General features: G+C 49.0%; 1 protein-coding gene across 2 annotated transcripts in view; it reads left to right on the forward strand.

The window, feature by feature from the left end:
• The window catches only part of FBLN7 (fibulin 7), a 97,347-nt gene extending 84,892 nt beyond the window's left edge, over positions 1 to 12,455 (forward strand). Inside the window, exons 4-8 of one of the 2 annotated variants that reach the window (XM_004388853.1) lie at positions 3,738 to 3,863; positions 6,051 to 6,191; positions 7,143 to 7,280; positions 9,974 to 10,112; positions 12,018 to 12,390. In XM_004388853.1, the coding sequence (XP_004388910.1) occupies positions 3,738 to 3,863; positions 6,051 to 6,191; positions 7,143 to 7,280; positions 9,974 to 10,112; positions 12,018 to 12,390 (917 nt within the window). Of the gene's footprint in view, positions 1 to 3,737; positions 3,864 to 6,050; positions 6,192 to 7,142; positions 7,281 to 9,973; positions 10,113 to 12,017 lie in introns of both variants that reach the window. The other variant, XM_004388854.1, reaches the window with a different exon arrangement.
• The last annotated feature ends 588 nt before the right edge of the window (positions 12,456 to 13,043 follow it).

Here is a 13,043-nt window from a genome sequence, read left to right on the forward strand (position 1 = left end):
CCTTAAATATGTTACTTTATGTCTTCTATTTTAAACTGCTGGCGTTGCTTCCATCATAAGTATCTTTGTTACTTGCCTGAATGCCCAAAGGATATTTTTTTTTTTCCTTTTTCTTTAAAATCCAATAGTTTCACTAGCATTGGTTCAGTATGGCTTTTCTGGGTCTGTTTTCTCAGGTGTGGTGCACCCTCTCAATATGAAGTTTCCAGTGCTGGTACAACCTGGCCCCTAGGAGCTCACAAAACTGCAGGCCAAAGCTTCTTTTCAGGACGAAGGCTTAATATGGTTTTGTCCTGCCACTGATGGCAGGAGAATCCAAATTGAGCACAACAAGGAAAATAGGTACAAACGAAAGAGATGGCCCAGATAAAAGTGTGAGAGGGGAGCAAGAGAGGCAGAGCTGAGAGGCAGTGAGGCCCTATTTTTTTTTTATCACATTGAAAACAACAGAAGCGGGAGAGTTAGAGCCACGCAGTTAGAAAAGCTGTCCTGACCCACCTTCCTTCCTAAATATATAGGAAAACTTATCTCACTTAGACACAAGGAGAGAAAAGGACTGTTGTCAAATGCCATATAGACTCCTTATAAAAAAAAGGGGATAAAGTCCCTACAGACAATGAAGAAATGCCAGAAACATATGCTGATAAAACAGATGACAACTGTAAACTAGTATTTCAAAGCAAGCCAAAAAAATAAAAAAGATAAAAATTATGAAAGAACAGTATTGTAGTTATCTAGTGCTGCTATAACAGAAATACCACAAGTGGATGGCTTTAACAAGAGAAATTTATTCTCTCACAGTCTAGGAGGCTAGAAATCTGAATTCAGGGTGCCAGCTCCAGGGGAAGGCTTTCTTTCTCTGTTGGCTGTGAGGAAAGGTCCTTGTCATACATCTTCCCGTCTCTAGGAGCTTCTCAGTGCAGGGACCCTGGGTCCAAAGGACACGCTGTGCTCCCAGCGCTGCTTTCTTGGTGGTATGAGGTCCCCTTATCTCTCTGCAAGCTTCTCTCTTTTATATTTCAAGAGATTGACTCAAGACACAACTAATCTTGTAGATTGAGTCCTGCCTCATTAACATAACTGCCACTAATCCCACCTCATTAACATCATAGAGGTTAGGATTTACAACACCTAGGAAAATCACATCAGATGACAAAATGGTGGACAGTCACACAATACTGGGAATCATGGCCTAGCCAAGTTGACACGTTATTTTGGGGGACACAGTTGAATCCATAACAAACAGCATAAATAAAAATTAGAAAAACCCAGAAATGGAGAAATGGAAAGTTTGAAATGAGGTGACAGTAAACAGGAAAGAATTAGAAATAAAGAAAAACAATCAGATCTTTCCTGTAAAACACTGAGACGGGTTTCCCAGAAATAGTAAGCTCTCAGTAAATGGTAGATAAACACAAAATTGCCCTTCATGCTTTTGGCCTGCAGCCTTTCCTGAGACCTCTGCCTGTGCCTGCATCACAGCTCTGAATTTGCTGTGACTTCACTAAGTACCCCCGCTGGTACAGGTGTGAATGAGATGACCTCAGCACTTCAGTAGGGACACAGCCCGAGAGCCAGGACTGGGCTTGAGGGGGAGTGTAGGGGAGCATATAGAAATATTTTGTAACATCCGACCAGAAAATCCAGATTTGGGGCAGTGCTAGACAGAATGACAAGTGGGAGAGTGTCTTAGTTTCCTAATGCCACTGTAACAAAAGTACCACAAGTGGTTAGCTTTAAAGGACAGAAATTTATTTTCTCACAGTTCTGGAGGCTACAAGTCTGGGGCCTTGACTATGTTGACTCCTTCCTAATAGTAGTCCTGGGCATTCCTTGGTTCCTGGGCTTGTGGATGATCCTCACATGGCATCTATCTTCCCCTCTGTGTGTGTGTCTATGTGTCTATGCTGCTCTTTTATAACTCAGAAGTGATTAGAGTTAGAACCCACCCTACTTGGGTGCAACCTAATTAACATAACCAAGAAACCCCTATTTTGAAACAAGATCACATCCACAGCTATAGGGGTTAGGTTTCCAATACGTATTTTTTTGGGACACAATTCAATCCATAACAGAGGGTATCCGTCCTCTGAGTCCCTCCTAACTGCTTATCCAGATGCAAAAGGAAGAAAGTCTCTATAGAGCCTGTATAGAAATGATCATCCAGAGAGGGAGACAGAGCACACGTCCCAGGGCACCTGTGCATTTCTCTGTCAGGCTGATGACTCCCCCACCCCCAACTCTCATGGTCCTGGTATGGGCAAGGCCCAGGCCTTCCCCTCGAGATTGGCAGGGGAGAGATGATGGCGCTGGGCCCACTGGGGCCACGCTGAAAGATGTTAGTGTTCACTGTCTTTGGTTCTCTGCCCACAACTTCATGGCCTAGTGGTCTGCCCACTGTCAGACTATACTTGTTAGAAACGTGGGCTGGACTCTGGTAGAAATTGGAATTCCAAGCTCTGTGGCATTGTGTACAGTGTTTTTCCAGACACATTCCTGGAAACTGGTCATCTGAGAACATGCTGTATGGGGGAGGGAGAGTGAAATAAGGCTGAGGTCGATGAGAAATTGACGTGGCTCCTTCCCAAGGGCTATGTAGCATTTGGATGTCTGGGTCCTTTCGGGATTAATAGGAACCACATAATAGCCTACATAGCATCCCAGTTATGAGGAGGCCCTAGGGAAGCTGAAGTCCCTTCCAGTCCACTCCAAAGAAGACTGTCATTCTCCTTAGGAGCAAAGCACCTTTTTCTTCCTCTTGAGAGACAGCAAGAAAGAGTGAGTGTCCTTATGCCAACAAGAAGACGTTTTCAGTTTTCTTTCCCAAGATAGTATGAACTGACACCGTTTATCTCTCTGGTAGAAATGGCCAACGCTCTGTGCACTAAAATTGTGCTTAGGGAATTCTCAACAAAAGGGATGTCTTGACACTTTTTTAAAAAATCATGTTTTTTCTAGTTGGAAAATGTATAAATGTTCACTGGAATAATAGAAGAATATTTTTAAAAAGTATAAATAAGCAAAGGAAAATCATCTGGAACTCTACCACTCAGAGAAAAATCTATTAGACTTTTAAATTTCTATCTCTCTGTATAGCTTTTCCACAGGACTGCTGGCTATACAAGCACTGAGCATTTCCCTTTTCCAAATCAATAAAAACTACCACCTCATTGCACAGGAAATGTCAAGAACAGTAGGGCTTCTGGGTGGGAACCTGGAGAGAGTTTTCATTTTTCCCGTCTCTGGACATTCCAATGGGCCATACGTCCTTCTTACAACTCCCCTGGATTGTATTCCTCTCCAAAAGGTGCTCCACCTGGGTCCTGGCTGATGGAGGCAGAGTTGGCGGGAAGGAGGGCCTGATTCACAGGCAAAGTGGGTGGATGCTCAAAGGTAGCTGCCTCTGCTCACCTTTGCAAATTAGAACATGGTCCCTCTAGGTGGATCATGGCTGGATGGTAGGCGAGCTCCTGCCCGCAGAGCTCCAGGTGGGCACAGTGGTGCCAGGGTACTTGGCCTGCTGAGTGGAGGGAGGGCTGCATTTCAGCCCCATTGCCCCCCACCCCCACACACACACGCGAGGCTGGGCTGCTGGCAGTACCAGCAGGCAGAGGCTTTTGCTGGTGGAGAAAGTCGAAAGCAGGAGTAGCCCTACAGTGTAAAGAAAGCTAACCCATCATTGTTTTTTTAGAACTATAACTCACATACTTGAATTTGAAAATTATTTCTTTTCCTAGATATCAGTGAATGCTCCAGCCAGCCTTGTCAAAATGGTGGGACGTGTGTAGAAGGAGTCGACCAATACAGATGCATTTGTCCACCAGGAAGGACTGGAAGCCGCTGTCAGCATCAGGCCCGGACTGGTATGTAGCCAGTGGGGGCTAGGTAGGGCATCACGCTGCAGAGAGAGGAGACCCTAGTCCTGGATCACCACAACGCAGACAAGTGGAGCGCTCACTTCCTCACTCTGGGCCTTGAGGTGGTTATCTGGAACAGAGCTTGGCTCTTTTGATTCACCAGGGTTTTGATCCGTCTTATAGAAGAAAACACGAGTGGAAGGATGGCTCACTCCTGAGACCTCCTCGGGTTGGGAATTCGCCTGACAAGTTTCATTGCTGCCACCTGATCAACATTTCCTCTGCCAGCAAAACAGCTTCTCCTTTCAAATATTTCCATCACATTCTGAAAAATTAGTAGTTACTGATGCAGGCCAAAGTATTTTAAGAGCTGGATAACAAGGCATTTGATTGGTGATGAGGTTTTTATCCACATATTAAGTCTCAACATAACTCCAGCCAAAAGGTCTAAGAAGCCACACAGTGGCTGATTTTGTGTATGGTGAGAGAACCCAATGATAGGAAATCTATGGGCAGATGAGGGTTCCCACACTATGTGGCAACTAAAATTTTTTTCTAAAAAGAAGAAAAAAATCCAAAAGATGCCCTATACCTTTGCTAAAAAAACAAAAAAACAAAAAACCCTGTTCTGTTTGGTTGTCTTTAGTTTCCTATGGAATCTCTGTGGAGGGGAAAGGGTGCTGGTGGTTATCGGAGTGTAGGGAGAACAGAAGCTGTATCAATACTTGTTGATTTGATTTGATTAGCGTCACTCTGAGATACCTTGGCATTGAATTCAGCCCAACGTCAGTTTTAAATACTGCCTCTAGAGGTTTGCTGCTTAATGAGTCTTGATTCTGTTCAGCTAAGTCAGCCTCAGAATTCTTGCTGGGACTCTGGCGCTTTCTCAGACCGAGGCTGTCCTCCAGGGGAGCCCTGGGATCCCCTTCGAGTTCCTCCTAGGAGGGGCCCCAGGACTGCTCTCTGGGAAGACAGAGGGCCAAGGCAGGGCCTTCTTGGCTGTCCCACTACCTTTCCTCCTATTTACAAACAAGAATGAAAAAGACATGGGCCTCCTATGAACCCAAATGTGCCGGTCCTGGACTCCACTCAGAGTATTCAAAACCCCACCAGAGGCGTGGGGGCGTGTGGGATGCGGGACGGGGCTGCGGGCTGGGCGGGAACTTGCCCTCAGGCCAAATACAAGGGAGCGCCAGACAAGGCACGGAATGACCTTCCGAGGCGCCACAAATATGAAAGGCGCCTGACTGAGGCCACTGGACAAGAGCGGGTAAAGGCGTTTCTGCTGAAACTTTGCCAGTATCTACGTTTAATCATCTTGAAATGGAGGAAGGGGGCGCAACTTAGAGATTGCCCCTGGGCGCTGTTACTCTTGGTAAGCCTCTGAACGCCATACGTCAGGGTTTCTCCTGCTGTCTGGATCTTCAGACATTAGTTCCTCAGGAAGAGGGCGCACTTACAAAAGTATCCCCATGGCAGGAATCTTCTCCAGGAGGGCAGGAGAAAGAGTAAGCAGGCGCATCTGAAGCCACCTCAGGTCCCCACAGCGTTCATCAACCACCCAGCAGAGGGCCTGGGCTTTGGCTTACCTGGGCCCTGGACCCTCAGCCTGGAGCCCTCCTTCCCACATTCTCTGCTTGACCTTCCAGCTCCGGGGGAGGGGAAGGTCCCTCCAATTGTTTCCCACGATTTGTCTTCAATCTCGCCCAACCATATGAGATCTTTAAATACTTTAAGTCTTTTAAAAATTAACCTTTTTTCCTGAGTATACAAGCAATTTATGCTCCTGATTTTTAAAAAAAAATTGAAAACTTGAGAAAAGTAGAACAAAAAAGTTAGTGGCCCGTAATTGAAAATCCCAGTGGTCACTGTTAGTATTTTGGTGTTTTTTAAGACTGTTTAAATGAAAACGTGGACTTCACCTCAGTGCAGCCCTTCTCTCTGTACAGTTTTGTGACTGGCTTTTTCATTCAACATTCTATTCTAGTGCGTTCCCCGTCCAGCCCTCTTGTTGAGCCTTGAGCCGCTCTGCTCAGTTTCCGGTTAATGACTTCTCTTTCCTTTCCCTACTCCAGAGTAAGGTCTTTGAGAAGGGGCCGTGCCCCCATCTTGGCTTTCCTTCCGACCCCTCCCCAAGGTTGGGCCCGTGGCAGGTGCACCAGGGCCGGCACTGAAGTTGTCTTCTCCCCGCAGCCACCCCCGAGGGCCGCGTGGCCGGCGACCCCGCCTTCAGCCGCGCGCCGCGCTGCGCGCAGGTGGAGCGGGCGCAGCATTGCAGCTGCGAAGCAGGATTCCACCTGAGTGGCGCCGCCACCGAGGACAGCATCTGCCAGGGTAGGCGCAAGCCTCACCAGCGGGCATGGGGGGCGGGTACGCAAGGTGTGGGCATCCGGCCTCCATCCTGCCTGCGCGCGCACCGGGCCGGCGGCCTGGGGAGCGCAGTCTCCGATGGCCCCGCCCACTTTGTGTTTTAGGTAAGTGGTCACCTTTGATTGCTAAGCTGTAGTTCGCAGACGTTACGGGCGATCGTAAGGAAGCAAGACTGTACAGAAAGCAGCCAGAGGGTCCCAGGCTCGCCCAGAAGTCAGAACGTGGCCCGGCCTCCGCCAAGCTAGCTTGTGCTGGCAGAAGAGTCTTGACCCCCGTTATCCCCTCTCCATCCTGGCTGGAATCTCATCTGTGGGGAACGAGGAGGAGCTTGAATCACTGGGCTGGTAGACAAGGCACTGGAGCTTAGCTTTACAGACCAAAGTTCCTTCCCAAAACGACTCCTCCAGCCAGTGGCTTCAAACTTGAGAATGGGTCAGTTGGTGCTGACAGCCTCATTTTACAGCAGAAGAAATGAGACCCTCTTACGCCGTTCCAGCTACTGCCAAAGATGAGGAGCGTTAAGACGGGGCTGCTGATGGGGTGGGTGTCTGAGTCTGCAGCTCCACACTGCTCTCTCAGCTGCCAAGCCTGATTCGCTGGCCTCTCTGCAAGGTCTCCCCAGTTAGTATTCAGCCTTAGACAGCTGAACCCACCTAAGGTCTATCAGTCCTGTAACATCAGCTCCCCCTCACTTCCCCCGTCAGCCCTCTTGGTCCCTGGCTTGGGAGAAGGGGAGTCCCCCCTCCTTTCTCCCAGGTACTCTGCTGGAGAAAGGGCTCAGTAGCCGCATCTGGCACAGCCGTTTAGGCACAGCTGCCATCGCCTCTAGAAATCGAGGTGTAGCTGTCCTGCCTCACAGGTGGGTCACACCCGCTGCATGGCTCCTGGAGTTACAGCAGGCCCTTCTCTTCCCAGATGTGAATGAGTGTGAGCTCTACAGGCAGGAGGGGCGCCCCCGGCTCTGCATGCACGCCTGTGTGAACACCCCCGGCTCCTACCGCTGTGCCTGCCCCAGCGGATACCGCAGCCTGGCAGACGGGAAGAGTTGTGAGGGTGAGTGAGCCTGCAGGAGGAGCAGGCAGTGGGAAGTGGAAAGCTCCTCTGCACCCAGGTAGTCACTTGCTGCTGCCCTGACCTGCCAGGACCTCAGAATGGGGGTGGGTGGGTAGGTCAAGTTCTCAGTTTTAATCTTTTTAAAAACCACCAACAAAAAGACCTCTAAAAGATCAGGCTACAAGGTTGTCTGCATAAGTAGGAAATGAGTTGCTTACCCCTCCTGGCAAATAGTCTCTTCCAACCTTATGTGAGTAATAGTTTTCATCATCAGGTCATGACCTCCCACTCAGCAATGCCTTCAACTACGGCTGGACCCCAAGGCAGAGCAACCAGTCACTCACCTATTGGTGCAATCTGGGGGGAAACCATAAGGCTTCTTTGGCACAGTGCACCTTTCCACAGCCCTGTGTGGGCACCTGAAAGTCTCTCCCTGCTCCCCAGTGGACACTCGTGCCTCTGAAAGGGACAGCACCTTATAGGCATTTGTGCTTTGGCGTGGTCTGGCTCTACAGCACTGGCCCTGTTGGAGACCTAGCTGAGGACAAGTTGGCACAACAAGGGTGGGGAAGCACCCAGGCACTATGAGAGTAGGAAACCATCATTACCCCTGGGCTTGAGGGGTGAGGGGAGGGAAAGGTGCGGTCAGAGGAGGAGGGACTACCTGAAAGAGCTGTGGCCATGGAGGATGCAGCCACCAGCGAAACCACATCCAGGCAGGGAATAGACATTCCAGCCCTTCAGATCTCCCATTGCCAAGTCCAACTGGAAGCCAGAGAGAGGGCCCAAGAGCTGGGGAGATATAGTCCAGAGCACTTAACCCCCCAGGGAACAGAGCAGGGTCAAGAGTGGACTGGGGGAGGTTTGCAAACAGAAAACAACCGGTTGGTTGGTAGAAAGGAGAGGCTGAAGTCGCAGGACCCTCCCAGTGGTCACCATCATCACCAACAGACAAGTCCCAGAGATACTAGGCACACTAATGTTGCTGTTAGCTGTTGTTGAGTCAGCCCCTGACTCATGCTGACCCCATGCACAGTGGAACAAAAGGCTTTTTTTCCTAGTCTGTCTTAGTCTGGAAGTTCTGCTGGAACCTGTTCAGCATCATGGCAACATGCAAGCCTCGACTGACAGATGGGTGGTGGCTGTGCATGAGGTGCATTGACCAGGAGTAGAACCCAAGTCTCCCCCATGGAAAAGGATAATTCTATCACTGACCCACCAGTGCCCCCTGAGCACACTAGAGTCCCAATCGTATCACCTTCAGAACATAAAAACAACCCCTACACTGAGCATTGTTAATTGCCCACTCAGGAAAGTAAGGGGTGTTTGGAGACTCCTTCCACTAGTGGCTTTGTTGGCACTTTTATGATGACTATTAGCCTGTGGGTCTCCATGAGTCAGAATCAACTTGATGGCAGTGGGTTTGGTTTTTGGTTTATTAGCCTGTGGAGGTCTGCCATTACCCCACTTCCCCTTAGGGCAAATGCAGATATTAATACACACAGATATTAATATCCACTGTAAAAATGGCATGGAGGCAGTATCTGACCTCCTCTTACTTCACAAGGGAGAAGGAGAATCAAGATCAACAGCCCAAGGCTGATTCCTACGAGGTGGAGGTCAGACATGCCTCCTCTCTGCGACATCTTTACCAACTCTGACACTAACTGTCCATCCTATGGTGCTCTCTACTTCTCTGCTGGGTTTGATAATTCATTGCAGTGCCCACACAGAACTCACAGACAATACTCAAGATTATGGTGTTTGTTGGGGAAGTAACAGGTTACAATTCAGGTTCAGGAACATTCAAGGATACAATTTTTCCATCAGGACAGCCTCTTCTCAGCTGTGCTCCCAAGCACGCCTCTCCCTGGCCCTAGGCCTCTGCCCAAAGACACTCAGCTTTCTCTCTCCATGGGCTGGGAAGTACACCATGCCATCTCCTGCTGGTGGGTCTCTGCTGCTGGGTCTCTCCTGCCACCACTTCTCACCATCTTCAGGGTTACAGCTTGCTCTCTCTCTCGGTCTCCTGCTTCCAGGAGCTTCTCAGCACAGGGATCCTGGGTCCAAGGGACGTACTGGCTTCTGGCTGTTCTTCCTTGGTGGTGGTGGGAGTCTTCTCTTTCCCTCCTCTGGGGTGGATCATTTCAAACCCAGTGGGATGGCAAAACTGACCAATTGTTGGTGGGCCACAATTCCCCTATCACAAAGCCCCGCCAAATCACTTAAGTGGGAGTTATAAGACCATGGCTAGAAAGGCCACACAAAAATGATCCACCACGTTGCATCCACATAAAACTCAGAGTCAGAGTATGCATCTTTTACTAAAGGCAAAATGGAGTTTCCTACTGCTCAACCAAATCTAGGCCCCAAAACCTGATGCCTTTGGGGAGACAGCATGAGTTCATCTGTAGGAAGTAGGAAGGTTTTCTGGAGTAGGATTTGAATCCTAAAAAGCGTGATAATGACTGTGGAGGGGACTCAGACTGGTAGCACCTATTTGGTCCTCTCAAGCACTTCCATCACCTGTCATACCCCAGGGAAGGAGGACAGGATGCTGGGAGGGATGTTCTCCCATAGGACTCTGCAGGAGCAAGATCTGAGCAATGCCTGTTGGGGGCCTTTGGTGTGGTTCTGTCTGTGATAGAGGGAAACTCAGGATCGTCACTCTTGTTGTGTGTCCTGTATTTCAGATGTTGATGAGTGTGTGACTTCACAACACATGTGCCCCCGGGAGACTATGTGCATCAACACCGGTGGAGGCTTCCAGTGTGTCAGCCCAGAATGTCCCGAGGGCAGCGGCAATGTGAGCTACGTAAAGACATCCCCATTGTGAGTATAGCCAGGGCCGTCCATAGCTGGCTAGCCCTGAACCAAGCCTCTCTGTGGGCTGGAACGGATTCTTCCTGGAAGTTCTTAGGAGAAGGAATAGTTATTTTCTAGGAAAGATGAAAAACGGAGCTGAGAGCCTTGCTTTTCTGAGCTTCCATTCCCCTTTTGTGGTTGCATTTAGTGCACTGCTGCTCTGGTGCACTGAGAACTCAGGAAAGTACAAAGACTCCCCAGCTGACACAGAGGATGATGGGATTGTTGCCACTCCAGTGCGGCACTTTCACAGAGGGCTACTGAAGAGAAGAAAGCTGTGGGTAGTTGTCTTGGTCATCCAGTGCCGCTATAACAGAAATACCGCAAGTGGATGGTTTGTACGAAGAGAAGTTTATTTCCTCACAGTTAAAGTAGGCTAAAAGTCCAAATTCAGGGTGTCAGCCCCAAGGGAAGGCTTTTTCTCTGTGTCGGCCTTCTTCTCTTCAGTGTTCCCCTGGACTAGGAGCTTCTCTGCGCAGGAGGTCCCCAATTCTCTGCTTGCTTCCTTTTCCTTTTATCTCTTGTAAGGTAAAAGGTGGTGCAGGCCACACCCTAGGGAAACTTTCTTTACATTGGATCAGGGATATGACCTGGGTAAGGGTGGTGTTACAATCCCACCCTAATCCTCTTTAACATAAAATTACAATCACAAAATGGAAGACAACCACACAATTCTGGGAATCATAGCCCAGCCAAATTGATACACACATTTTTGGGGGGACATAATTCAAACCATGACAGTAATGTTACCTAGATAAATCCAACACCCCAGGCAGGCAGGTATATATGACACCAGTGTGGGAGAGGAGAATTTTCTTAAGCTCACATAGCTAGTAACTAGGAGACTCCCGTCAGGTTGCACATCCCATACACTTTGCCTTACATCACTCTGCTTTTCCAGTGGTACTAGAAGGTTCAACTTCTAGTAACCTGAGTATTTAAGCAGTAAGTGAATTGTGATTTTTTTTTTTAAGGTAGGAGTTGGGAGTCTAAAGGTAATAACTATGATTATCACAAATACATGCATTCTCTCCTGAAAAGGAGCTCACAAGAGCCCTAGCATTGTCTTTAGAATTCAGAGAATTGACTTCACAAGCTTAGTTATTTGAATTGCTTTTTGAATTCTAGTACTTTAGAAGCAGCAAGATGGTCCATGGGACCTGAGGAGTGGCAGTTATTAGTGAGAGTGAAGACACCGGAACTTCCCACAGGAGTCGCTCAGGGAAGGGGCAGGGGGACCTATGTATCACAGCCTTGGGGTACATCCCTGATTAACAGTCAAATGTGATATCTGACCTGAATAAAGTGTTTTCACAAGATCCCAATTTCAAATGGTTAAGGAAGACAGGGCTTCCTGCTTTAGGAATAAACACTGGTTATTTGGAAAGTTCACCAGTGTGGAGCACCACATTCCAGGCTGTTGCCAGATGACTGCTGGGTTCCCATAGTTACCGACCGAGGTCACAGCACATGTAGGAAGCATGCCTGGTCTGAATGCCAGCATCACCATTGTCATTTAATCTCCCTGGGCTTTATTTTTCTGTAAAGACTGTAGTAATAGCATAGACACATAGACACACATACACACCTATATTTTTGCATAAATCTCCACAAAGTTCCTGGAAATACCAGGGCCACATGGGTGAGAGGAGCACACAGGAACAGAAACAAGCAGCATCCCTTCCCTGGCATGTCTGATGCCACCCACACTCACCTGCTACCAGCTCTGAAGCTCTTGTGGTGAGGGGCCCTGAGGCTGGGGAAGGTCACCTGGGTGGCTCTGGGAGGGCAGGTGGGGCAGAAAAGCCAGGGCAGCAGCCCCTCCTGAGGTTCCCAAAGACTGACTCCTTCCATTTTGCTTCTCTGCTCCAGCCAGTGTGAGCGAAACCCCTGCCCAATGGACAGCAGACCCTGCCGCCATATGCCCAAGACCATCTCCTTCCATTACCTCTCTCTGCCCTCCAACCTGAAGACACCCATCACGCTCTTCCGCATGGCCACAGCCTCAGCGCCTGGCCGGCCTGGGCCCAATAGCCTGCGGTTTGGGATCGTGGGTGGAAACAGCCATGGCCACTTTGTGATGCAGCGTTCAGACCGGCAGACGGGGGAGCTGATCCTCGTCCAGACCCTGGAGGGGCCTCAGACACTGGAGGTGGACGTTGACATGTCTGAATACCTGGACCGCACCTTCCAGGCAAACCATGTGTCCAAGGTCACCATCTTTGTGTCCCCCTATGACTTCTAAGGGTGCCGTGGGAGCACTAGGGGGCTGAAGATCTGTGCTTATTTCTCTTCCCCAAAGACTCTGCTGTAGGCACTAATGACAACAGACATCTCTCCTCTCGCGGCCTTGCCCTTGCCCACCTGTTAATCGAAAAACACTGCACACTGGCCCACAGAGTGCCACAGAAAGGCAGCCACAAACCCCAAACTGCTGCCATCACATTTTTTCTCCATGAAGGCCTTTCCCTTAGATTATGCACTAACTTTCTCAAATCTTTTTCTCAGGGCATGGGCAGCTTTTCAAAATGCTGTGGGAATGGCATTGTGGGCATGGACTCATGGTGTGTTTTTGAGATGATTGTCAACCATCCTGTAAAGCATTGTTATAAACAAGCTTTGTTAAGAAATGGTTCTGGTTCTGCTGAGGATTGCACGTGTAGGTTGTAGCGTCTCCTCCCATGGCCCAGCGTGTCCATGTCTGCATTCCCCTCTGTGGCCTGCCCACCAGTCTTCTCCTCAGAGAGTTGTGTGGGGGCCTGGAGCCCCACACAGAGTTTTCCAGACCAAGGAGCCAACATTAAAGTGTAGATTCTGCATGAATCTCTTCTCTTTCGAGAAATCATCTCAAAACATAGCCTGGTGTTGTAACTGAAGAAATAAAGTCTTTTCCTCCTC

Source organism: Trichechus manatus, unplaced genomic scaffold (assembly GCF_000243295.1).
Source record: "Trichechus manatus latirostris isolate Lorelei unplaced genomic scaffold, TriManLat1.0 scaffold00219, whole genome shotgun sequence".
Taxonomy (NCBI): Eukaryota; Metazoa; Chordata; class Mammalia; order Sirenia; family Trichechidae; genus Trichechus; species Trichechus manatus.